General features: G+C 42.7%; 1 protein-coding gene across 1 annotated transcript in view; it reads left to right on the top strand.

Annotated features, from left to right (window-relative positions):
* Positions 1–3,212: 3,212 nt before the first annotated feature.
* Positions 3,213–26,027, top strand: part of pth1r (parathyroid hormone 1 receptor) — a 48,618-nt gene continuing 25,803 nt past the window's right edge. The window contains exon 1 of the mRNA XM_035519674.1: positions 3,213–4,076. Coding sequence (XP_035375567.1) covers positions 4,002–4,076 — 75 coding nt within the window. The 5' untranslated portion in view covers positions 3,213–4,001. The remainder of the gene's footprint in view (positions 4,077–26,027) is intronic.

The following is a 26,027-nucleotide window of genomic DNA, read 5'->3' as shown; positions in this document are numbered from 1 at the left end:
GTGGGTAAGGAGTGGTTTTATTTTCATTTGGTTGTATTTATTGGTGTTTAACATGGTTCAGAAATGGAGCCTGACTCAGTTTAGGTCATGTTATTGTTGGTATGTCAGTCAGGTGTTTTGCTCTGTTACAGTGTTGGGTCTCCTCAGGAGCAAGGCAGGAGTGAAAGGCGAATGGTTTTTAAAATGCTTGGGAGGGCAAGAGAACAAAGCATGTCCTCAGCATGGCTTACTAAAGCATGGTGAGGCTAATACCAAGCACAGGGACTCACACCTGTGGGGTGAAATATTGAAGGTAATTACTGGAAACAGGTGTGGGCAATGATCAATATTCCGGTGATTAGGAACAGGGAAGCTGTTGGGAGACGTGATTGGAATCTTGGCTGGGTGCTGACCGGGGCATGACAAGTGTCTTCTCACGGGACTGTGTGCAACAGTTAATGACGTTTAGAACCCCAGCGTAATCGCAGATCAAATTAAAGTGTGTGGGGTAGAATTCATAAATAATCTCTGTCACATGCATTATTAGTGCCCTCTGAGAACACGGCTGAGCAGTTGGAGTCATGCGCTTAGGCCAGACTCCTAATGCAGTGGCTTTCACAATCTGGAAGTCAATATAAACGCTTAAAGCAGCAAAGCAGCAGTCTGCCGTGATCTCTGGAAGCTCAGGGCTAGATAAACCAGTAGCCATGACCCTCTTCCCAATTTAAGAAAGCAGTTTTGAGTAAACACAACACCAACCAGTCAAAATAATTCATATTCCATGAAGCCTTAGAGAGCTTTGATGTCAGGGAGCCCTGTGTGTCCTCCAGTGAGCAGGAACTAATGCATGGCTCAGGGATTTGTTAAGAGCTGGATGCATTGAACAGAGGAGTGTCTTCCACGAGTCAATCCCTCCTGCTGGTTCAGAATTTCTATAGAAAGGAAAAAGAAAACAACAGAGAAGAAGACTGTGAGGTATTAAAGAGAGGCTTTCCTCTGTGGCCCAGGATGGAGTATGCTTTATTTCTCAGAGATGTACACTGCAGCACTGCTCACAAACACTCAATTCACCACTAAAGCAAAAGTGACAGCTGATTCATGAGCCCTGCTCAGTGCTAGCAGATCTATCTGAGCTGTAGTGAGCCCTGCTCAGTGCTAGCGGAGCTATCTGAGCTGTAGTGAGCCCTGCTCAGTGCTAGCGGAGCTATCTGAGCTGTAGTGAGCCCTGCTCAGTGCTGACAGAGCTATCTGAGCTGTAGTGAGCCCTGCTCAGTGCTAGCGGATCTATCTGAGCTGTAGTGAGCCCTGCTCAGTTCTGACAGAGCTATCTGAGCTGTAGTGAGCCCTGCTCAGTGCTAGCGGATCTATCTGAGCTGTAGTGAGCCCTGCTCAGTGCTAGCGGAGCTATCTGAGCTGTAGTGAGCCCTGCTCAGTGCTAGCGGATCTATCTGAGCTGTAGTGAGCCCTGCTCAATGCTGACGGAGCTATCTGAGCTGTAGTGACTCCACACCACTCACACGGTCAGTGGTGAAGGACTTTAAAAAAAATGTTTACACCTATTTTGTAAAATGCCAGCTACAATATTTGACTCTGTAGACCTAACTACACTCAAAAATGAATATGTGTACAACCTACCCGTTTCAGACAGGTCAAAGTAAACGTTTCTTTCATTTCGCTTTTTTAAAAATATGTAAAAAGCTGTATTTAAAAAATAGGAATGCTGGAGACTGTGGGTAATAACGAGGAGTGGCAAATGACTTTGATTTAAACAGAAACCTCAGATGCCCACACTGCATGCAGCGGCATCCTTATCTCAAGCTCCTGCCTCTCCAAATGTCAGTCTTGTGCCAGGCTTCAGGTGTCTGTGCGCCTGGAGGAATGACATTTGGAGAGGCAACACTTGATAACCATTATACACGCCAACCGTTCTAACATTTGATAAAGCCAGAATTGCATCAACATTATGCACATGGGTGTGGTTGGTTACACACGCAAGATTATCTTCTGTTGAGAGAGGACAAGGTCCAGCATCTAACAATGCCAGACACATGAAACATTTAGACAGTCTTAGCACATACTACTAGGATATGGATGGAAATCAGATAGTATAGTCTTTTTTTTTAATGAAAGCATCTTTATCGCTGTATCCTAACATATTAAAAATATTAGAATTTCATATAGTATGTCTTTTTAAGGTTTTAAAACACTGTGGTCAGGGGAAGTTTCCATAAGCAGAATTGCAAATTGTTTCTCGTAACCCATAACCGGTATTCTGTCATCACATTTAAGAAGCGAACAAATCCTGCACAGTCTGACTCCGGCGAGTCTCGGTGCACGAGTTATGGCTATTGGTCGCGTGCCAGGATGTTTGGTTGTATTATGATGTAACAGAATGTTGTTTACGTAGAAAAGAAAATCACATCAGATCCAGTTAACACTAAACTGAATCAACACTCCACTCTGCACCCTGAATTTCAATTAGTCCGTGTTGAAACTGGCAGAACATTAAGTGCATATGAACTTATTAGACTCCATGCACATTTATACAAAATTATCAAAAAATTTTCCCTCGACCCTGAAACAAGGAATATTGAGATCTTGAGATGAATTAAAATAAATATCTTCTAAATATTGTGCATGGAAAGTAAGTGAACCTGAGAGCTTTCTACAGTAGTGAAGATGTATAACCGAACATGAAAAGACGCATTTCATAAACTAATGAACATTTGAATGTAAATGTTCCTCAGTATTGTATTTACATAATTTTATTGGTTGCATTGCATGGTGTCGTCGCGGACCGCTAAGAACTACACTTTTTGCCAACATAAAGCGAGCTGTGAATACGCGGCTTGTGCGAAAGGGGTGGACAGACGTGCCGTTTTGGGTCGTGGTTTAATCAAACGCAAGACACTCCAGGCCAATGAAAACCCCTCACGCTTCTCTGGAGTACTCGCCTCTTTCCATCCGCTGTGTGTAGATGTACCCAGAGGTGCTGCTGTGGCCGCACGCAAGGATTCCTTCAAACTTTCACAACTACTTTGAAACGACACTTTCCATTGACGTTTTCTTGTAGCGACAGCGGCTTTCCACGGTTTAGTTTTGAACATGCCCTTAAGCATAGCCAGGTTTGTGTGAAATTGGCGTCGGTTTTCTACGTCTGCGCCCGCAGCAATTCGCAGGGTTTGGGTAGCTGTAGGCTGCGCCATGTGGATACATCATCCGCAGGGCCACCACGAGGTGACGCTTCCGATTCATTTGGCAAGTTCCCACTGTGAAATTCATTCACGCTAAACTTGTGATATTTGTTCATCTTAATCGGTTTGTGTGTTAGAAAGTGACGTTTTCTGAGACGCGACAGCCAGTTTAAACATTACTGGAGACTAGTTGGCGTGGCGGTATTTAAATGAATTTACGACGCTTGAGATTGCAGTGCGCCCTAATGCTATTTCGATCCTGATTTGACAAGGCTTGACAGTGAGAGTAGTAACTGGAAGCTTTGCCTGATGGAACTGTGCGTATATTGTTGCATATGCGGCGTGTTCGCTGTCACTGCGCTTCAGCTGCCTTGAAGGGGAACTTGTGGGCTAAAGCTTACGGGACGTCGCTTTATGATGTCGAGCTTTTTACGTTGGTCTGAGGGGAAATTTCAAAGACCTAAAAATAAAGCCCTGCTTTCTCCACCACAACGAATCATTTGAACTTCCTACCGCAGAAGGACGTAAATAGTTCTGACATGTGGATGTAATTTCAGGGGAAAAAAAGCGGACAGGGGCGAAGAAATAAAGCGCGAGCGAGAGCGGGTCCACACTTTGAATGGAGCACGCAGATTTGTGGCAGCCAGGAGACTGTAGTTCTGATTCCACAAGTCACCCCGACGATGTGATGGGAGGGCAGACGGAGGCGCAATGACGGGCTCTTGGGCGCTGCAGATCTGAACCTCGGCGAAGCCCAGCTCCAGCACCCGGCGGCTCGTGTGAAGTTTCTCCCGCGAACGAGCACAGTAGCGGAGGGTCTGCGCCAGGATGGGAGCGGAGGCCGTGTTCCACAGCACGGGCTTTCTCCTCCTCGGCTCCGTGTTAACTTTATTATACGGTCTGGTAAGTTTGTTCTGTTTTCTAACTTTGGCCGACTTATTTTTTTGTCGGTTGAGCATCCACGCGTCGAGCTGGCTCTGTTTTCTAACTCCCGTCGATTCTATAAGGCACTCTGTACTGTAATTACAGTGCATATATATATATATATATATATATATATATATATATATATATATATATATATATATATATATATAAAATCTGATGATGTATTTTCAGTACCGAGGCAGTCTGGGGGATTTAAGATGCTCTCGCAGTGTGTTACTTCTATTCCAGGCATCTTCAGTAGCACAGTCTGCAAAGCAAACAAAAACTGCTAAGGGTGTAATCTTATTAACCAGAATTCTTCTCAGTCTGGGAAACGGCATCTTTGCCAGATGCCCCGTTACATCGTGGGAGAACTGGGCCGGAACATTTGGAGTGAACCCAGAACCGGGGCAGCTTCGCTCCCTCCGAGGTCACGCAGAGTGACCGGACCCACGGGGGGGAAGCCTCGGGTTAAATGATGGCCGTTTAACGTAGGCGTCGATAGGGTCATCCTGTCACGTCTTTGTCATTCGTTTGTGTTTGCGCTAGCTGCAGTCTGGCTGAACTTTGGCTGAAAGGTCCTACGGGCATGCTCTTGTGCGTAGCTGTCTCACACGCAAAAGTCGACTCCTGTCGCTTTCATTTAAAACGAGGCACGGGCACTTTTCATCACTATAATTCTGTGTATATTTTGATAGTGTGCACGCTGGGTATTATGGGATGCAACAGATTACTCTGAAGTCGAGAGAGACAATCAAAAGGGAAAGAGATGCACCACTCTGAGGATCTGAGGAGTGCTTACATGTCCGCGTGATGGAGTGCGGCCTGGGGATCCGTTTTACTGCAAAAGTCTGTGGAATGAGCAGATATGAACAATATATGAAACAGGGGTGAAGTTCAAGCCGTGACTTTAGTTGTCCATCTGCTACTTCTGATATTTCAGTAGCAGACTTGTAGGTAAAGATCATCAAGTCTCACCAAACAACTAAAAGGTGTGAATATTACTGTACGCAGATCAGCCCTTACGGGAGTGAGCATTGTGCGGTTAATTCTAAACTTAGTGTGACCCCAGAATTTGATTGTGGGTTAACTGGTAGAAAAGAAGAAATTCCACTGTAATATCATGAGTTTAACTGTTATGTGACATTCTGTTGACAAATGTGAACAAGATTTGTTTTAAATAAGGTGAACAGGACACAGTATAACTAATGCTGTTGACTTAAACCTTGCTGAACTTGTCCACAAAATATGCAGATGAAAATGAAACACATAACTGTAATGTTTCTTATTTGATTCAAAAATACACCTGGTTGATTTGCTCACACTACCTGTATTTATTAGGTATAGATCTGACTTTGAGTGACACTGAACAAACAATTGTTGAGTCAGTGTTGGTGCTGAATACCTGAGTCCTCTGGTCCTGCCTCAGTGGTAGTCACCACAGAGCTGTCAGTATGAGGTGACCCAAGTGCTATGACATAAGTTGTGGACGTGCAAACTGTGCCATTCTGTGCTGACAGATACCGCAACTGAGTGCGCACAACCTCTGGAATATAGATTCAGGGGCTCCCACCCCCAATCTCTGACACAGACTGGCCCCGCCCCCAGATCTCTGACAGTTGGAGCAGTGGTGTGCTTGCTGATGTCTGCAGTTGACGCTGGTCCACAGGCACCTGTCCGTCTGCAGCATGCAATGTTATGGCATCTCCTTGGTGTTGGGTTCAAAGCAGAGCTGCTGCAGTGAGTGACCTCGTAATCACATAATCTGGGGGTGCACTGTGCAGACCCAGTGACTCGTGTTTGCAGTGTTCCTGCATTTATTCAGTGGAAGCAGCTTTTCATGAGCCTCGGCGTGCAAGTAATTTTAACCACATGACTCAGTTGTTGCTTCTGTAATGAACTGCAAAATAGAGGGGTGTGTGTGTGTGTGTGTGAGACAGGAGACAACACTAAGAAACAGCAGTTCCTCTGCATCTCAGTCAGCTAGAGCTGCTGTGGGAATAAGCACGCAGTGGCTCCTCGGACGTCCACCTTCATGGAGTGATCTGATTGGCTGCTGAGCTAATGTTGTAGTGCAGGATCTGTAGCTGAGATTGTTCAGCCAATCAAAGTACTGTCAGTTTCTGCTCGTCAGCCGGTACCTGAGGTCAGACTGTGTTTGTGCTGTCTTTTGTGTGGTTCTATTAGTCTAACTGAATTTCAGGAACATTAGTACAGTCTGACAGTGTGACCTGTACAACAGATCACATCTTGGCACCATTTCTCGCTGGATTTCTGGTGCTTTGTCATTTAGAAAGTGCTCAGGTCTGCTGGGAGGGGTCTGTGTTCCCTTTGTCCACACACACCTCAGAATTCAGACACACACACACACACACACACACACACACACCTGGAAAACAATACTTCAAACCTCTGTGTAGTTCTTTACATTATCCGGGCCAAGATCTTTCTCTCTGCTGGACTGGCATAGATAGAGGTTGATGAAGATGGTTACCTGGTACCCGTGTCACCGTGCCAACAGGGAGGAGGAGTGGAGACAGCAGACGATGGCCAGGCAGGCTAGCTTGGCTGGCTTGGGCCCGCGTGTCCGCGGAACAGGTGTGTGGATGACTGGGTGTGGCTGGGCTTCCCACATTAGCAGATGTGATCTCCTGAATTCACCAGTCGCTGATGAGGCTCCAACATTCACAGACGCATGATAGGAAATTAATAGCCATATGCACTTGAGTGCTAAATTGCAAATGTGAACAGGAGTGTAAATTAAACCAAACTTAACATTTTTAGTTGGGAAATGGATCAGCCTTTGAATAAATGTTTGCTTGTTTCTTTTTTGTTTTTTGTTTTTTTCAAAAAACAAAACAACCTCTTTACATGCACATATAAAATTAAACGTGCAGAGATGAGCCCAAAGCAGAGTGGGGCAGTGCGGATCTCGTCTGGACTGGTGTGTGTTTCTCATCTGGTCTCGGTGTCCTTCTGTCTGTCTTTTTCTCTCATACTGATGAGGTGTGAAGAGAAAACAAAACACGCTAACACCTCCACTCCACTCACAGATACGAGTTTGGCGGTTATAAAGAGTGGCTGCCCATGACTTGTTTTCGTACAAGCATGTGCGCGCGTGTGTGTATGCACACATATTCAGCTCGGGCATAGAGGCCTATAGTGTTTTTGACTGGAAGGCATGTAGGTAAATACCCTTCGTTGCCTGTTTCAGATAACATGCAGTTTACCATAAAGAAGGCCAGGTTGTTTTCTCAGATAAATGTATTCCAAGCCCCTCCCCCAGACTGTCCCTAGCTCTGCCCACCTCGCCACGATGTCCCCTTAGCTCCGCCCACCCAACTTCCCCAAACTAAAGTTCCAAAGTTGTTCACTGAGGGCGATTGTTTGAGGTGCAGACGCAGCATGCGGTGTGTCTGAAGCGTCAGGGTCCGCCTCTCTCCTCTCACCTGTACTCTTCCTCGTTACCATGACAGCTCTGACCCTCAGCAAGTGTGTCTCCTGATTGGCCCCTCCATTTGAATGTCTATTTCTAGGACCGAATTGTTATAATTGCAATCAGTCTTTTTTTTTTGGTAAATCAAGCTTTGTGCCATAACCTTGCAGAAACTTGAGGAAGCGAACAAGGCAGCTCCAGTGTGAGGCGGCTGATGGCTAATGCTGTTTACTGCACCACGTGGTTCCAATTGCAATGATTCTCCAGCATCCAGCAGGAAACTGCCAGGCACACACTGGCAGTACAGAGCCAAGTGAGTGGGGAGGCCTGCAGCTGTGTGGCAGAATGAACTTTGAGCGACGATGCACACAACATCGGCATGAATGACACTGGGTCTAAACAATACAGTCCTCGTGAAGCTCTGAGAATGGGGGCTTGTCTCTCCATTTCAACTATGGAAGCACATGTGTGTATATATACACACACACACACACACACTCTCTGCGTTACAGTGAAGTGAGCACCTCGGCCTGGTCCCGTGTTTCAGTGGGATTCACTGACATCCACATCAGGAATGAAGCATTCAGAGGCAAATTAAGGTGACGGTCAACACATTTTCACACATCGTAACACATTTTAACTTTTTTTTTCTCTGGATTTGTTTGTCAGTATTAATGCTGAACTTCACAGGAAAACAGAGCAAACATGACTGGACTGGTTTCCTGGTTGTAGGATGGGTTTAGGCTTTATATTAAATGATGTTGGTGAGAGTTTTAAATTGTTCTGAGGGCTGGACTTAGCCTAAAGCCAGTCGATATAGAGGAGAACAGTGCTCCGAAAAAGGAGAATCAAGTTTAGTGCTTACCAGCTTACTGTTTCCCAGTTTAGTGCTGTGTGTAAGTGTTGAGTATGATTGTGTATCGGTTGACTGTATCAGTTGAGTGTATATTTTGTGTGTATATTTGCTGAAGCTTTCAAGGGATCCTGTCACTTCTGATATATTTTATCTTCATTGACAAATCTTGACAAATGCACTGTTGTAAATTTGCAGTGTTTGTAGGTTAAAAAAACAAACAAAAAAAAAAACCAAAAAAAACTTTGTGTAATGTAATACAATGTAGCAGTGTGCATATGCTTCCTCAGAGATTTATTTCTCCAGGCATGTTAGATGGGTCATAAGGATGAGGGTGGGACTCTTCTTCTGGGTGGAGCTTCAGTGGGGTGCTCCATCTGACCTCCTTATGACACCTCATTGCAGCCCCACCCACTCAGGATGTTGGTAAAACCACACCCACAATGGCAAGTGTACAGTCCTTGTGTGAGCCTCACTGGGTCAGTGTCGCCGCCCTGTTGTTCCCTGTAGGACTTGTCCTGGCGTGGCTGCTCCCCTCCCGGCCCGGTGGGCCTGTGCTTGAGCTCTCTGGATCTCGTGGTGTTTCTCTTTGTGCTTGTTGCCGTATGCTGCTTTGACTGCTGATCAGGACTCTTCTCCAGCAGGCGGGTAACTTGGAGTTTCTGATGCAGGGCTAGACTTTCTGTTAAATAGTATCAGATTCCCAGGTTTGGACCTTGGACTGTTTGATGTTCTGGCTTTAAATAAACTGAACCTACACGTGTATCCAACCTCTAGTCATGACACTGAGGGTATGACTTATTTGCAGTAACTAAAGTTCATAGTTAAAACACAGAACTGAACCTGAAGTACAAAGTGAAACTTAAAGTGCATGCATCCAACAAATGAAACTAGTGTCAGTGGGTGTTTCTACCATCGGCTCTCTGAAGTAGGGAGCATCGTTCCCACAGCTGCGTTTTCAGACTCGAGGCCTGGAGGGGGACGGGGGATCTCCTCCACCACGACAACCGCCAGAGGCGGATTATCTATGTCTGGACGACAGGCCCTGACCCTGCTGCTCTGTTTGGCTTCCAGCGCTCGTAACCGTGCAGCACGTACGGTTTGCCTGGCATGGCGAGGCATGGCAGTAGCAGCGTTTGACTCAGGAAAAATCTGTTTACTTGACTTTGCTTGACCTCTGGAAGATTTGTTTTTTCTCGCTGACTTTTTTCCACTGGAAGAATGTTGGCGTGTGGGTAACTCAATGCTACTTTTACATCTAAGTTAAACAGACGACACAGCAAACAGCAGTAGTTCAGCGAAGAACGCTTTTCCTGTCAGGACCTTGGATGGTTGCCAACAGCATGAGAAGACATTTGTAAAACTGCTCGAGCATTTCTTTGATGCTTTATTTCTTCTAAATTTCATTTGTTTATTTACTGATTGAGTTATTTCTAAAGGTGGCACAACTTCCTACTACAAATTTGTGTTTAGTGTCAAATGTGAGCTGAACCTTTCTCAATTAGCTCAACTATGATTATTATTAAACTTTCAATTCTTCTTTAGTCTTTCAGACTTTTTTCCTTTGTAAGGTAATAGATTTACAGAGTAATAGATTTCAGCTCGGTGACAATTGACTTGCTGGCTTCTTTTTCTCTCTCCTTCCCTCCCACACAGACACACAGACACAGACACAGCCAAACAACTGGAAAACCTTTAGGAATCAAAGACCGACAGTATTGTGCAGTGGGCCTCAGGGTGCTGTTGGGATGGTGTGTTGAGATATTGCTATAAAAAAACTTTCAAAGCTGACACATTTCAAAAGGACAGTACAGGAAGTGTGTAAGACAATGGCATTTACAGAAAGTGGCACATCATGTCACTGTCTTAAGATGAAAAATCAGAAAATTCCCTCCCACATGTTTTCAGGCTGGTCCTCAAATACATCAGATAACATTTAAATAAGCTTCATGTTTCCTTATAGTCTGATTTATGGGTCATGTTAATTTGTGTGTGTGTGTCTTCATTGAATTGTCTCAGATCTATTAGTCTGTTCCAGTACTCTTCATTAAAATCACAGAGAGGAATTTCACTGACAGTGACCACGTCTTTAGAAGTCCTAACCAAGGGCGTTAAAATTTACACGATAATAAGTAATGCATTCACATGACAAACACCCTTCATTTAAGCATTCATTTATATGATAATGTGGCCTTAACAAGATATTTGGCCATATGTTTCTAGGGGCCTGTGTGTTTCTGGACAACTGCGTTTTGTGGGTAGCTGCGTGTATTTGGACATTGGTGTGTTTTGTGGGGACCTGAGCTGGGTCAGGGCTGATCTCCCCACACGTCTCACTCTCTTCGCAGCCCCAGAGTTCCACAGGCTCCTCTGATGCATTCGCGCTGACATGAGAGAATTCTCAGCACAGTCTGGACCTTCTGCTGACGTTCCCTTGGCAGCTCCTGAGCAGTTCCTCCTGAATCCCCTCTCATGGGCCGTGCCGCTCAGCTCTCCCACACCCCCCGTAGCTAGATTACTTTAAGTCAAAATGAAAAAGTACTTCCTGTGTAGTAAGATAGTTAAATGATTCTTATTACTTCTTACCCAAAGTCAGAAATTTGGGTTGGTTTTTTTTTTTTTTTTCTTTTTTTTTTTTTTTGCTTCTCTGATATTGAAAGATGGCGTCCTGTGGGCTTAGTGTAGGCTGCAGTGATGAATGTAGAAGGCACCAGTCCTGCTGGCCAGCTTCTGTACAAAGGGAGAGTAATCTAATCTAACAGGATATTCTCATCAGTGTTCAGTCTTTCACAGGGATAATGCAGATGTTGCATCAGGAAATCACTCAACTTAGCAGTTCAGTAGCATTCAGATACTCATCTCAGTCTACTTCCTCTTAGACACCTTCAGTACAGTCTGCTTCCTCTTAGACACCGAATGCTGTTTTCCCTGTGATCTGTACCTGGGGGGCTTCACACAGGCAGCACAAATAGAAAGTGTAAAAAGTTCAAGCCAACAATATTTGAGTTGTGAAAAGGCTCTTAAAGTGATCTGTGTGCCAGGACGACGCTCGCCCGCCTTTGGAGAACAATATGATGGACAAACCGAACAACCGCACATAGCTGTTCATGCGTCTTCCAGCTGTCCAAGAAATGAGTGTGAATTTTTGCATCATCTGCAGTAGCCCTGTCCTAGAGATGCCCCTGTTATAGCGCCATCTGCAGTACTGGAGTACTCAGACATGATGAGCAAAACCAAACCATGTGCAGTGTGCAAGTTTGTAATGTTTTGTCTTTGTGAAAACCTTGAAAACTTCATTTTGCTGTAAGTATGAGGAGAATTTACAACTATGGCTGTCATTCTTTGAGAAGCAGAGGACATGAAAAAATGCACTTTATTTTCACTCATTCAGTGGCTGTAAAAATCATCAATTCTCGAAATGTCAAACATTCCTCAACACAATGGCAGAGCGTTTCAAATGTGTGAAAAGCTGCATCTGTCAGTGTTTCTTAGCACTAGGCATGTGCATGTGTGCGTGTGTTGTGATCTGCCATTATGTACCTTTCATGTGGGAAGTTGATCATGTACTTTAAAGAGACTAATGAGGATTCCTGATTTGACAGCCTCTCTGTAAACATTTGTCACTGCTTAAAAGAGCACTAAGGGCGTTTTTAGCACACGTGTGTGTGTGTGTGTGTGTGTGTGTGTGTGTGTGTGTGTGTGTGTGTGTGTGTGTGTGTGTGTGTGTGAGATTTGAGCACGAGTCCCCACACTCATTCGCCCCCCACGCTCACCGTTGACAGTGCTATCCCTCGTCCTGTCCCAGGCCTCGAGACACAGAACCTGCACGGCTGCCCTCTGCCAGTCTATGAACAGTTTATGCTCCCAGAATGCAACTTGCTGCAGGATATGAAAACAGTTGTGGCGCATATTTTCCTCAGCTCTCACCATCATGCTTATGTGCTCAAAACAACATTTCTTGTGTTTGTGGAAACTAGGATGTTGTTCAAATATGTGAGATGCTGAGTTCTTGATATCTGATTGTTAGCTGTCAGGGTAGCGATGACCTGGCCATCGACGTTTCCTGATTGTGTAATTTGCCTGCATTGTTTTTGGTTGTTTTGAGTTTAATGTCAAATGAGTGTGGTGAGGATCACTTCAGACTCCCACAGTCTGGCTTTGTCTGAATGTACTTTTAATTGGACTAATTAGGTTTAGTAGGGCTGTTCAGTAAACAGGAAGGGCTGCTGGATTTGAAAAGACAACTCTTACTGGAAGCATTGAAGCCTTTCAGTTCAACACCACTACCAGTGACTGACACCCAGAACTCGGTGCAGTGCAAACCCGGCCAACCGATGTGGGACATCACTGAAGTGTGCAGGTAAGGAAGGAGAAATGCACAGTTTCTGTGTTCTGAGTTTCAGCTCTTTCCCCATCTAAACCAAACAGCTTGTCATCATCTCTGGGGGAACCAAGGAGAGAAACAACTGTGGACCCAGCTACTGAAAAACATGTTTTCCCCTGAAGTCAGACCACAGACTCTGATTCACAGTCTAATTTTGCAGGGGCCTGAAGTTACGGTATAGGCAGAAACATCACATGCAAATCCCACGCTACGTAAAGGTGCTAGAGGCAAAGATGGGAGCGAAACCAGTGACCATCTGCAGAGCTTCAGTAGCACCGCAACATGTGTCTTCCTCTCATTACACGCCACCTGCCAATCAACAGACTCTCACCTTTCCTTTCATTGGTTAGTCATCACGGGAACAAAGGCACTCACCCCGGACAACGGCTGTGCAGAGATCAGATATAAGGTTGCATTTGGGCAGGCAACTGCCTACCTCTGTTTAAAAGACCTTGACCTCGGAAAAGGCTTGCTGGTATGAGCCAGTATTCTCCATCATCATCATCATCATCTGCTCTGCCAGCAGAGTGTCTGAAAAGCACTTAAGAATCTGTTTGACCTTCTCATCAGTGTTCATTTACAATAGACCCTTTAACAAGCTCATCAGAATATTCTGGAACAGCCCAGAGAGACACCTCCTAGTAATTAAGCAGCTTCTGATTATCTGCCCTTCTAATGCCCCCTGTGCTGCTGCTCTCATGTTGCCTTGTCCTGTCCCAGTGACCCCTCCTGGGTAGCCCTGTCCAGGAGATGCCCCGTGGCTAACTCTTGGCAGTCGTGGCTTGTAGAAACGGACACCACCACACTCACTAAGGGACACCAGTGTCATTAGTATTTCTGCGAAAGGGTAGTCAGTGTAATTTCAGTTCAGGGTCATTGTTACATACAGTCATACGTTGTCGTTTAATTACACAGTGGCTAAACAGAGCATCTACTACCTCTCTTGAGACATCACATAATGTAGGTTCCACCTTAATGAAACAGGAAACCTCAGCAGCTTGGTTTTTATCAAAGTTGCTCCTCCCATTTGTCTTTCTGACATCTCCATCTGAAACATCTTACACATGAAGAAATGAAATTCTTACTGACCAGAAATGTAAAAAATGTGGGTTTTTTTTAAAATTCTGTTCAGAAAGAATTTAATTTTTACTGACCAGAAAATAAATCTGCACCTTCCAGGTTAAAGTTATGTATGGCGTCTCACTAGCTATGGTGGTTTCTATGAGGAAGAAAAATTGTTTATTTTTTTTTCTAAATTTGTCAGATCTGGCCACAAATTCACAAAAAAAATGTAGAATTCAATCCTTAATCATGACTATTTACCTGCCAGGATGGCCTTGTAGCCTACAGGAGTGCCCAGATCTTCTCTGTTTGTTGTTGCTGTCAAAAAAGCTTTTAATTTCTGAATATTTCAATATTCATTTTGATAACCTACAAGTTCCATAGGGAACAACATGCTTATTCATATTAGACTGGTGTCAGTGATATCATCCCCCAGGTTTAATATCGACCTTTGCGCTATTACTCACATGGCACTTGACTCCATGTCAGTACCATGTGAGCTAACTGTCAGGTTTGACTGTTCAAGTCTTTATGCCTTTACTGAATACCTACTTGTACAGGCTTTCTCAATCAAGCATCCAAAGTGATGTAATAAAGTGCTGAAAAAATGATATAATAAAGTGGTATAAGATAAAACTGCAGAATTTATACACAAAGAGGAAAAAGGATAGAAGAAGATAGAGAAGGATGTTTTACTTTATTAAAATAAAACTAAATAAAGATTTATAGATAAAGAAAAAATAAAATTCTAGAATAAAAGTAACCTTTTTTTCTAGCTGAGTCCTTCTAGTGTAAAGTCCACTTAAACTCATCCTGCTAGGATAACCTCCCTTCTCTGAGCCTCAAAATGTTTTTTAATCAAGAACCCCCTACTACCACCCCAGGTTTCTTCCTCAAGATTAGTTGTTGCTAGTTCCTGTCATGTAGGTCTCTCTGACATGAGCATGGACAGTCTAACATTTGCTACCTCCTTTATGCGTGTGTCCAGCCTGCACATTCATTGCACAAACTGGGACTCGCACACTACAGGACCAGACACATGCCAGTGGTTGTGAAACTGACCAGTATGTTCAGGACCAGACACATGCCAGTGGTTGTGAAACTGTCCTGTTTCCATTTTGGTAGTAGGATGCACCCTCTTAACCATCCATCTTGACTCACTTTTTTGTTCATTTATATTTTAAATTTTAAAGCTTTTTTTTCCCACAAACACACACACACAAAAGGGGCACAAAACTAATAAGCTGTAAATAATGGTATTTTAAATCATACACATACACAACATAGTATATCTATATACAAGCACAAATATCTGCACAAATATCCTCAAGGCCCCAACGCCAGTCGCGGCGCTAACTGTACTAACTCTTTCTGTTAGAGCTGCTAACAGTCGCGGCGTTAACTGTACTAACTCTTCCTGTTAGAGCTGCTAACAGTCTCTATCTGGGTGGAGCTTCCATGTTCTCTGTGTCTGTGTGGGTTTCCTGTGGGGTTTCCTCCCACGGTCCAAAAACATGCAGGTTAGGTAAAAACTGGCTACACTGAAACTTGTCGGTATGTATGTGAGTGTGAAATGGCTGTATGACTGCATGGTCAGTGATGGATGGCGCTCTGCCCTGGATGTTGTCCTCTCTCCCCTCCCTGGGCCTGATACAGTCCCCCAGGGGGCTGTGGTTTCCGGTTGAGAGTACGCAGTAGGCAGTTGGCTGCCACTTCTCACCGGTGTGCTGACTGGTGGTAAAAGCTGTGTCGATTGTAAAGTGTCCTTGGGTTCTAAGAAAGCTGCTATATAAGTGTAACTTCATTCAAAACGTTTAAAACTGCGATGAATTGACTTTATCTGGAACGGTGTGTATGCTTCTACCATGGCAAGGTCAGGTGAGTGTGAATGCAGTATTCATTTATAAAATCTACAGAACCCAGTGACTACTGTAGGTGTGTAGTCATGTACAAAGCAATCCAATTACCTCCCAGTATAATATCTGAGAAGTCCTCTGTTACTTTTTGAAAGACAGAGCATGTATAGTTTTGCAGGAATACTGAATTCCTTTTTGTTTGTACTGTAATGTCTCACCATTCAGGGGTCTGCGGACTACGGCCATGTGGTCTATGACAATGTGGTCTACACCTGTACAGTGTGGTCTAAGGTAAAGTAGGATGACCTGGTCTGGCATGAGGATAATCTAGTCTGGGATTTTAATGATAAAAATGCAAATAATTAGTATAACAACATCTCCACAGCACAAGCCAAACACGCACTACTAGAGTACAGAAGCACAAAACGAAGAGTAAAACAGTCACAACACAATAAACTGGACTACACTCGACTATTGCACTAGGATCTTTGCCAGCGAGTCCAAGATCTGCACAATGAATGATGAGTCGTCCTTCCGTGAGAGAAGCTCTTGGTCGCAGCTTTGTGTTTCTGTTGCGTGGCAATGGTGAGAAGTATATGGGTACGGAGCTAAAAATGCCCAATATCACGTTTTGGAATCGGTCCGATACCGGTAAAGAAATCTTTAAGGGAACTGATCCAAAACCATCACAAATTCAACCTGAAAACAGCACAGCAGCGCATGTGATAACAGCTGGACTAATTTGAGCAAACACTGCTGTATAATTTAACTGTAACATTCTCCTCACAATAACGATTCAAACTATTATGTTTAAATATCCATGCACTCAAACACTTGTGATTTCCATTGCCATCATTCTAGTGAGAGCATTTAAATGAGGCACAATAGCGTTTTAGCTCTGTTCACTGCTATATCCTCCTGAGACCCAGTGAAAAAAATGTCTTTCAATTTAGGTTTTTTTTTATTTTATTTTCTGTATTTTAAGAGTAAGACAAAGATCTTACAACTCAGTTTTTCAAAATTAATTTTATTCTTAATTTAACAGCATGTCCACTGTAGAGGATGTGAGGATAATTTTAATGGGGAAAAAAGCTTTTCTGTATTTTTGACATTCCAGCTATACAGGTGATATTAAACAAGGTGCATAGTGAACTTTTTCACATTCTGTATTGACATATTTCAGTTAAACAAAAATCATATTTCATTCTGTTTCTTTAAAATGTAAAATTCTTGGTTCTGCTTGACATTTTGTAAAAGCTCAGCATTCAGTCACACAAGTCCACCACTCCCATGTTTTCATTGTATTGTCTGATGACTGCTGGTCTTCTCACTTGGATGTGTGACTTCCCTTTGTTGGACTATCTTGTGCAGATATCCTCAGGATCTTTTCCATGTATGGTAGAGGCCATTAATACTGGTTTATTGTCATACAATTTTGTAATTGCCAGCTGAGGACTATTTCTGGCCACCATAACTGATGCTCCTCTGGCTTCTTTTTGCAATTGTTTGTCACCAGTTAGCTGACATGGCTTTGGGACCCTGTGTTTCATTAAGGTTCCAGTTGCAGCAAGACCCTTTTCCAGCAATACATCCATCAGGTTCACTGAAGTGAAATATCGGTCAAAGAACAGCTGACTCCTTGGGCAGATTCAACCATACGTAGGTCTGCTACTGCCCCAATGCCTGATGTATGTTTTTTTTGTTTTGTTTTTTTACACTTCAAAGTCTACCATCTGGAGAAACAAAGACAAATAGCTTCAAACCAGTAGGGTACGGCTTGCCTGGAACAAACTGCCTGATTGGACAACGGCCTGTAAAAGGAATGATTTGCTCATCAATGCAGAGCTTTCTTGGTTTGGAAGGCTGAGGCATCCCTGCCTCACTCTGTCAAGGAAAGGTCTTACTTTCCAAAGAATGTCTGTTTTCCTTGTTTCCTCTCTCACATCCAGGTCATCGACTAGTGACCTTCTTGGGTTGAGAGGCACTTTCGTTTTTTGGGACCAAAACATCTTGATTCTTGGGTAACCAAGGCAGGCCATGTGAACTGATATTCCAAAGAACACCTTCATTTCCTGTGGTTTGGTATTCAGAGACACTCCTCTAACTTGCAGTTCCCTTTTGATTTGTGAACGTTGTCATGTTTTTAAAGATGTTGCTATCAATGTACTCAACCAGACTCCAGTTTGCATGGGTTGTAGGATCGTCTTGGTAACCAGATGGCATAGGTAGGACAGGACTGAATCTATAGGGATGAAACAATTCCTACATATGTTGGTAAATAACCCGAGTCATTCTTTTATCTCTAACCACTTTGATCACCACAAAATGTAGTTGTTATTTACCATAAATACATTGCAGCAATTAATAACAACAATGTAGTATATGATTTATTTTACTATGGATAGCATCATGTATGGTTACCCTGGAGACAACGAGAACATACGTGCTAGTCCTTGACCCCAGAGGACGGCGGGTGTCGTGTTCACCTGTGCCTGTTAGCTCGTCTGATGAGCCTCCTGTCTCTTCTTCAGCGCTCTCTACGTCTTCATCAGCAGGTCCAAACTCATCTTCAGCATTTTCCTCATCTGATAAATCTGAATCTGCCTCTATTATTCTGTACAGAATCATCTGCTTCTGTTCTGTCTCCTACAGCAATGTGGAGAAACATTGTGATAAGGAAAGACATCAAGATTATTCCGGCGTCCACTATAGAGGACGCTCATAAACTGGCTATTATTTCAACACAGTAATAAGAAAACTACTCATTCCTGACATGTTAATAAACAATACAGTATAACATTATAGCCAAACATCAGTAACTAATCAGTATTTGACTTACTTTTTCTCTTTCCATAACACTTACTTGTTGCTATGGAAGTCAATTTGTGCTGACAGAAAAAAAAAAGTTGGGAACCTCCCACCCAGACAGATGTGGTATCGCTGGAACTCAAACGAGAAGCAAAAACGCAACGTCCACTACAGAGGACACAGCTGAACAGACGGAGTCTCAGGAGGATATCGCTGCCCAGTTTATTCATCCGCTACTAAAAAACCAAATGATGACATTTCCCATTTGACCATGAAGTAAAGAAAATTCAGGGTTGAGGAAAGGAGAAAGTACAGCAGACACCTGACAGAAACGGAAATAATAACCAAAGTAATAAAATTATTGCCTTCTCTAAATTCACAAACTCAGTTCCTCCATTTCTTTAGTATACTCAAACCGTGGCTTTGCATTAACCTGCTGAGTTTTAAGGTAGATTTGCTGTTTTGAACAATAAGAATTTGACTGAAATTTACAAGAACAGTTATAAGGTTATTCTTAAGTTGATGTGGAATTATAGTTGCATTCAGTAATAAGAAAATATGCTACAACAGACAAACTATATTTTCAATTTCAGAAGTGAGGCAGCCATACTGAGCACAGAGAGGGCACACGTGAGTGCAGATGAGCAAGGCAGTAAATATCATCTCTCTAAGAGATGTAAGAAAAAAATGCTTTAGTCTTTTAAACAAAGGTTGGTTTGTTTGTTTTTTAGAATTGAATTAATTTTTTTGACTGTCATATCCATCCATGACATCTGTAAATTAGTATAATATGTTTTATGACGTCTGTAAAATAGTATAATATGTTTTGACATCTGTAAATTAGTATAATATGTTTTATGACGTCTGTAAAATAGTATAATATATTATGTTTTATGACGTCTGTAAAATAGTATAATATATTATGTTTTATGACGTCTGTAAAATAGTATAATATATTATGTTTTATGACGTCTGTAAAATAGTATAATATATTATATGTTTTATGACGTCTGTAAAATATGTCATTTAAAAGCTTGGAGGGGGTGAGGCTGGGAGATGTCCTGGAGGTGCCAGCCTGATGAAGAGCTCGACATGTTGTGGTTGAAGCTCTGGTGGTGATCTAATGGTATCAGGCTGTTCAACATCTTATCCCATGTACAGCACATCTCACATGGAACAATTCCCCCACGCAACTAACATCCAACTCCACAGTGGTTTTTAATGACCAATACAATGATTTTAATGAACATGCAACACAGTGACATACAAATGCAGGATATCGGTAATAGGGGTCGGTACCAGAAACACAAGAAAAGTGTGTAATGGTGTCACTTTTATAGAGAAGAACAGAAATTCAAATACATCTACTGTAGCTTTCCACTGTAGTACATTTACACTTGCATTATAATGAAAGTAAATAATGTTAGGACACAGTTTTGTTCTGCTTGAGATATAATGCTATATATATTTATCCACCATAATAAAGTGAAAATAAAAGTTGGCATCGTGGATGTTTGCTTTGCTGAGGAATATTGGTGTAATTAAAGTCTTGCGGTGTTACCCAGAAACGCTGGCGCTAGTCATGGAAAGCTTAGTAGAGCCATTGGTTCAGAGCACCGTGCACGCTGTATGGGCCACTCGAGCTCGAGTGCTCCTCTTGCCATCGTTCATTCATGGCCCTCATGCGAGGACATCTTTGTTTGGAGAGCTCCAAGGTTTCCATAAGCCTCTCCATTTCTCCCTCAAGGCAGCCCTTCTGCCTAAAAGCATTCGAAAATGCAGCCAAGTTGTCTCATAAGTAGTTTAAATGTTATGTTCGCCTGTGTGACTTCAACCATCATACTGATGTCATTATGTTGTCCGGGGTCAACCGGAGGAGGACGGGAGCCCCTTACGAGTCTTGGTTTCATCCTCTCAGTCGTGGGGGGGTTTCACGAGGATGTGTAAAGCTCCTTTGTGACAGTGTCTGTTGTAAAAAGTGCTACATAAGCAAAGTTTGAGTGAGATTCTTGAGCATCCACCTCATGCTTTTACCACTTCCTGTTCTTTACACTGAGAACTGAGCTAATGCTGTAACTCAGCACACACTACCCTCTGGTGGGGTTTATATCTAATTCAGTATATAGTTAATAGTACATACTACCCACTGATGTGATTTATATCTAATTATAGATATATATGAGTCTTTTTAAATGTTTTTCTTTTTTTGCTATAGACAGTACTGTTTCCCTTGCATGCAATCCCACGGGTATGATCATACTGCCACAGACCAAAAGTACTAAAGAATATTCTAGACATGTTTGCAGATGTCTTTGATACAGAACACAATCCCCGTGGTAGTAGAGTGTAAAAGTAGCTTGAAGAGACCAGTGTAGTGAAGCCCTTTGGTGGTAAATCTCCTGTTCTGGGGGATCTCATGTGCTGCTCACAAAGAACATGATAATTAGTGAAGCGATTAGTGATAATTAGTGAAAGAGGTGTGTTACAGTAGGGAAACCATAAGGAAAGTGCTCTACCTTTTAAACATGGGTCTTCCAGGTGCCAAATGAGACCAAAGTGAGACAATCTCCTGGTCTGGCCGCTCCAGCTGGCCTCTGACCACCTGAGTGACCGCGGCACACCTCCCTCTCTTTTGGGATGTGTTCATAGTACTCTAGTCCAACCCATACCTTTACCTGGGATTTCATACTCGGAAAGCCTGCAATACAAGTTTTACTCTGGATGTATCCTTGGTGTTTTCTGTCAATGAAGTGGCAGGGTGTATATATTTAAGATTATATACTAAACACTCGCATTCTTCTCCAAATAGACATTTGAGCAACACTTTCAGAGCTACTTAAATATATTTATTAGCAGGAATATAGCACTTTGGAATCTTACTATTAAGCTTGAGGGGAAAACAGTTCAAATGATGGTCCTTTATCACACACCTGGACATTCTGTGATGAATTTGGTGATCTATTAACAAAAATAACGCCCGATTTTGACACATTTCTCTCACTTGTGATTTTAACATCTGCAGATCCTGCTACTTGAGATTTCATCATGCTTTCAAATTCCTGTGACCGCACATAACATGTAATCAGCCAAACATTTAAACGTGACCATACTTTAGACTTAGTTATATCGCTTGGAGTAGAGACCAAGGTTTTAAACATGCTTGATGTAGGACTTGCAAGCAATTACTGGGTTTTCTTCACTTTCTCAGTACTCCCTACAAAAATGGGGACGGAGTAAAACTTGCTGTCCAAAAATCTGCAAACCGAACTCCACACACAGACCAAACCGAACTCAACACGCAGACTAGCACTGTGAGGGTAGTCTGAATTTCTAGCCTGATTTGACAGACACCAAAACAGTCCTACATGTCTCTTTCACTAAAGTTGACAGGCTGGTTAACTCGTCTCAGATCTCATAAGAACGTTCTAATGAGAAGTGTGAGGAATTTGCTGAAATCTTGAAATCTTTAAATAGTTATGTTGGGCTTAAATACTACTTGCTGCCCATCAGTTACTTAAGCAAAGAACATGTCTACAGTGTCTCAAAACAGCTGTTATCTGGCCTCTTCTAAAGAAGTAAATAAATAAATTAGACCCTGCTAACCTCAATAATTATAGACCAATCTTTAATATTTCTTTTTAGGCAAGATTATTCTGAAGGTGGTTTCTCTTCAACTTCAAGAGTATTTAAATGGTAATGAAATTAATGGCTGCCTTTAGATCTCATCAAAGGTCAGAAACCACACCAACCAAAGCTCTTAATGATCCTGGACAAAACTGTAACACCAGCAACCTGTTTATACTGGTTTATACTGGTACTCATTCCAGTCATATCTGAGCAGTCACGAGTAATGTGGCCCACTTGATGAGGGCAGCTTTAAACAACATGCGCTTTCTTGCGGTGTCCCCAAGGCTCAACTTTGAGACAGGCACTCTTTAATCTATATATGCTTCTGTTGACCACAACTGTCAGTAAATGTATTATCTTGTTCCACCAGTATGTAGACGACACAATTACATATGTCCCTAGTCACTGAGCCCGGCATTCCATTGACCTGCTTTTTAATTGTGTAGAAGACCAAACAGAATTCATCGTGGGGAATGGTCGTGAGGACCCTGATGCTGTACCCTGTCCCTGTCTGTTAAGACCCAACACTATATCAAAAACATATGCATTGCAATTGACTAGGACGTTGGCTTTAAACACGACATTAGAAATTTCTCCAGAACAGCATTCTGTCACCTTCATAACAGAAGTATCCTCACAGCAACTGACAGCGAAAAGCTTCCACATGCATGTATTATCACGTCTGAACAAGGGCTGTTCTGTTTTCTGTAAAGCACTTTGTAAACTGTAAGAAGGTGGTATATGAAAAACGTATTACTGTTGTTGTTGTTGTTGTTGTTGTTAATGTTAAAATAGCAATCCAAGTACCAAGAAGTTAAGAAAAAAATGCACAATCTTCTGTATGGGCTGTAAAATGTGTGTGTGTGTGTGTGTGTATATATATAATTATATATTCTTTGGACATGCAGTTTTACAAGTTAAATCAAACAATTGAGTTAATCACTGTAAGTGCTAGGCAGACATGGACAGACATGAACCGCATTCAAAATCACTCTCTCTCACACACACACACACACACACACAAATAATTTACAGATGTTCGTAGGATAGACACACCCATACTGAGGCATTTATCGTGGCTGGTAAATATATTATGTAGATTTTAACCTATTTTCTAAACATTACGATGTACATGAAAGCACTCTGTACCTTTCTGTCTCAGGAAACCCCATGACTTCATAATGTAGCATGCAGGGAAAATCCAGTGAACACCGCATCCATAGAGTCTGAAAATAGAACCTAAAACAATAGGCTCTGTAATCTAGATGATGTCATGGATCCCACCGTGATACGCTCTTTATGTGGTGAGCTGTGTAATCCTGAAGGCAAAATGTTCGTAGTCATCTAACGCAGTAACCAGAGTTCCTCTTTTCCATAACAGACAAGCAGTATCCCCCGGGGACTGAGGTGTTGATTTGCTTAAATAGCCTTTTTAATTACAAAACGGTATCATGTCGGTAGTTTACATCACATTACACAAGCCATTAGTAGTTACTGAGAGTTTTTTGAAAATTGGAATAATTTAGCTCAGGCAAATTTCTGACATAAAGAGAAAATGGGGGGAAAAAAGCCTATACTGTAAATTAAAAGGTCTTATATAACAGATCAGAGATCTTGTTTTTTAATTAGAGGGAAAAGATGCGTGGAGGGCTCAACCCTGGTTTTGTGGCATGTGCTCGCACAGCCAATGCAAGATGTTTCCATAAGAGGCTGAACTGCTGCTCTTCAGACTGATCTGGCCAATGCAAGGGTGTAATTAGGGACCTGAATGGCTCTCTAAGTCAGAGTGCGGTTTTGCGAGCGATTCCAAGGGACGGCCAGTCTTGTGGTTTGTGGTTTTTGTCGTCAGATACAAATTGCACAGTTGACGAGCAGAGTATGGAGCTGTATGGGGCTCCAGGCTGCGGTTCGGTTCTAAATCTCGGTTCTGCCCTGTGATGGTCCAAACAGGACCTCACTGGAGGTGCATTGTACAGGTTTCCAGGATCACCCACTCCTCCCTTTTGGTGGACAGGAGGGGATGTGGGGGCAACAGGTTGAAAACTAGCCAACAACAAGGAAGGAAATGTTGGGGTTGTGGTGTAACGAGGGGCAAATGACCAAAACAAGTACCAAACTCAAACATGGGCCCCAACTTCCACAATATGTTCTTTCTATGGCAAGATGTATAAATATTAAATCTGCGTTATTTATCGTCCATCTGATGAAGTACGCTGTGCGTCGGAAAGGTTTGCTTCTTTTGCGGTAGTGCAAGCTAATACTAATCTTGTTTTTGCTTTCCATGGCTCTCTGATGCCGCACATCTCCTGAAGGATCATCAGGACAGTCCCTGCGTACAGGAACAGGCCTGCCCTCCTGCTTTGCTGACCACTAATGCAGGGCGAAGCGAAACACACTCTTTACTCAGACAAATCAACCCTGTCCACCTTTTTCCTGCTCTCAGAAAAGAAGTTTTAGAAAAGTGAGCAACACTGCAATTATTTAAGTGTCCTTATAGAGTATTGATCTCCTCCTTAGTTTTTAATTAATGAATATGCTAATTACAGGGTCAGGACTAAAGTTTAAATAATTTCAAGTTTGGTTTATTTGTCACATATAGTCATACAGTATAACTCGCAGTGAAATGGTTGTACACTCTGCATACATGTGCTTAACTTTTGAATGTAATATTTATTGAAAGATGTTTATGTAACCATGATGATCATATTATTGTTTCCCAAATTCCTTAGCAAATTGTAGCACACTTTGCTTTTTTTTCCTCTACATTGTAAACACTACATTTAAACCCCAAATTTACATCACAGAACACTGTTAGGATTTGGTTTCTTCTACCACTGTTTTCACTTCAGAGTAACAAAGCCGCATATTGCTGCAGACGTCTAAATCTAGATTAGCCAAGACGAATCTGCTCTTCTAAAAAGGCTGACAAACAGACATGTGGCAGTGATGATACAAGCAGCTACGTCCTGTGGAGCACTCAGTCAGGCTTTGCTTTAACGCTAACGCTTAACTAGCCCATAACGCTAGCATCCCTGCGCCATTGCTAACGCTTAGCTAGCCCATAACACTATGTGGAACAGTTTATCCGTGCTCTTGATGTGCCTGGTAAATTATAGTCACCACGGCACTGAAATGTGCCACTGCTCACCTTAGCCAGACAGGCAATGCTGTTGCTGTTCAGTTTAATTATATATTCTTTGGACATGGAGGTTTATGAGTCAAATCAAACATTAATCACGGTAAGTGCTAGGCAGACATGGGGCAGGCATGTACCTCTCTCTCCTCTCCCTCTCTCTCTCTCTCTCTCTCTCTCTCACACACACACACACACCATGGGTCGTGTGGTCCTTGCTTATATTTTCTTTCTCTAACTTTAGTGCAGTTTATTGAGGGTTTGTTGTCTGTGTAAATTATTATTTTACCCCATGTCACTGCCCTAATAGTCTATGAAACATGCTCACAAGCAAACTGTGCATAACGATGTGCATTGTGCTAATTAGTAGATGTTCACTCTTATGTATTTCTAACAGCACTAGCTGTTTAATCGAACTGTCCCTTTAACTGAACTGTCCCTTTAGGAAGTGGTTGATGTGTGGTCTGAACATAGGGACACGATATAAAGTGGAGATGCGCATTGGTCTTATACATGTCAGTGGTTCGATTAAAGGGATAGATTGTTAAATGGGTTTATTACTATTGGTGGAGATTAGATTATGGGAAGTGTGACGAGGGCCTTGTTACCCAGGGACGTGTCCTGAATGGGGCAGGGGTCTGCAGGTGACTGGTTTGTCCAGCCATTTCATCTGCACCCCCAAGGCATTTCTAGAAAAGAATCACTTGGAGATCAGGGGCGACATGCAGACCGGCCGGAGCAGAGTCCTGGGACGAGGCAGGATGATTC

The sequence above is a fragment of the Electrophorus electricus genome, chromosome 19 (assembly GCF_013358815.1).
Source record: "Electrophorus electricus isolate fEleEle1 chromosome 19, fEleEle1.pri, whole genome shotgun sequence".
Lineage (NCBI taxonomy): Eukaryota > Metazoa > Chordata > Actinopteri > Gymnotiformes > Gymnotidae > Electrophorus > Electrophorus electricus.
This window is presented reverse-complemented; position numbering and strand designations above follow the sequence as displayed.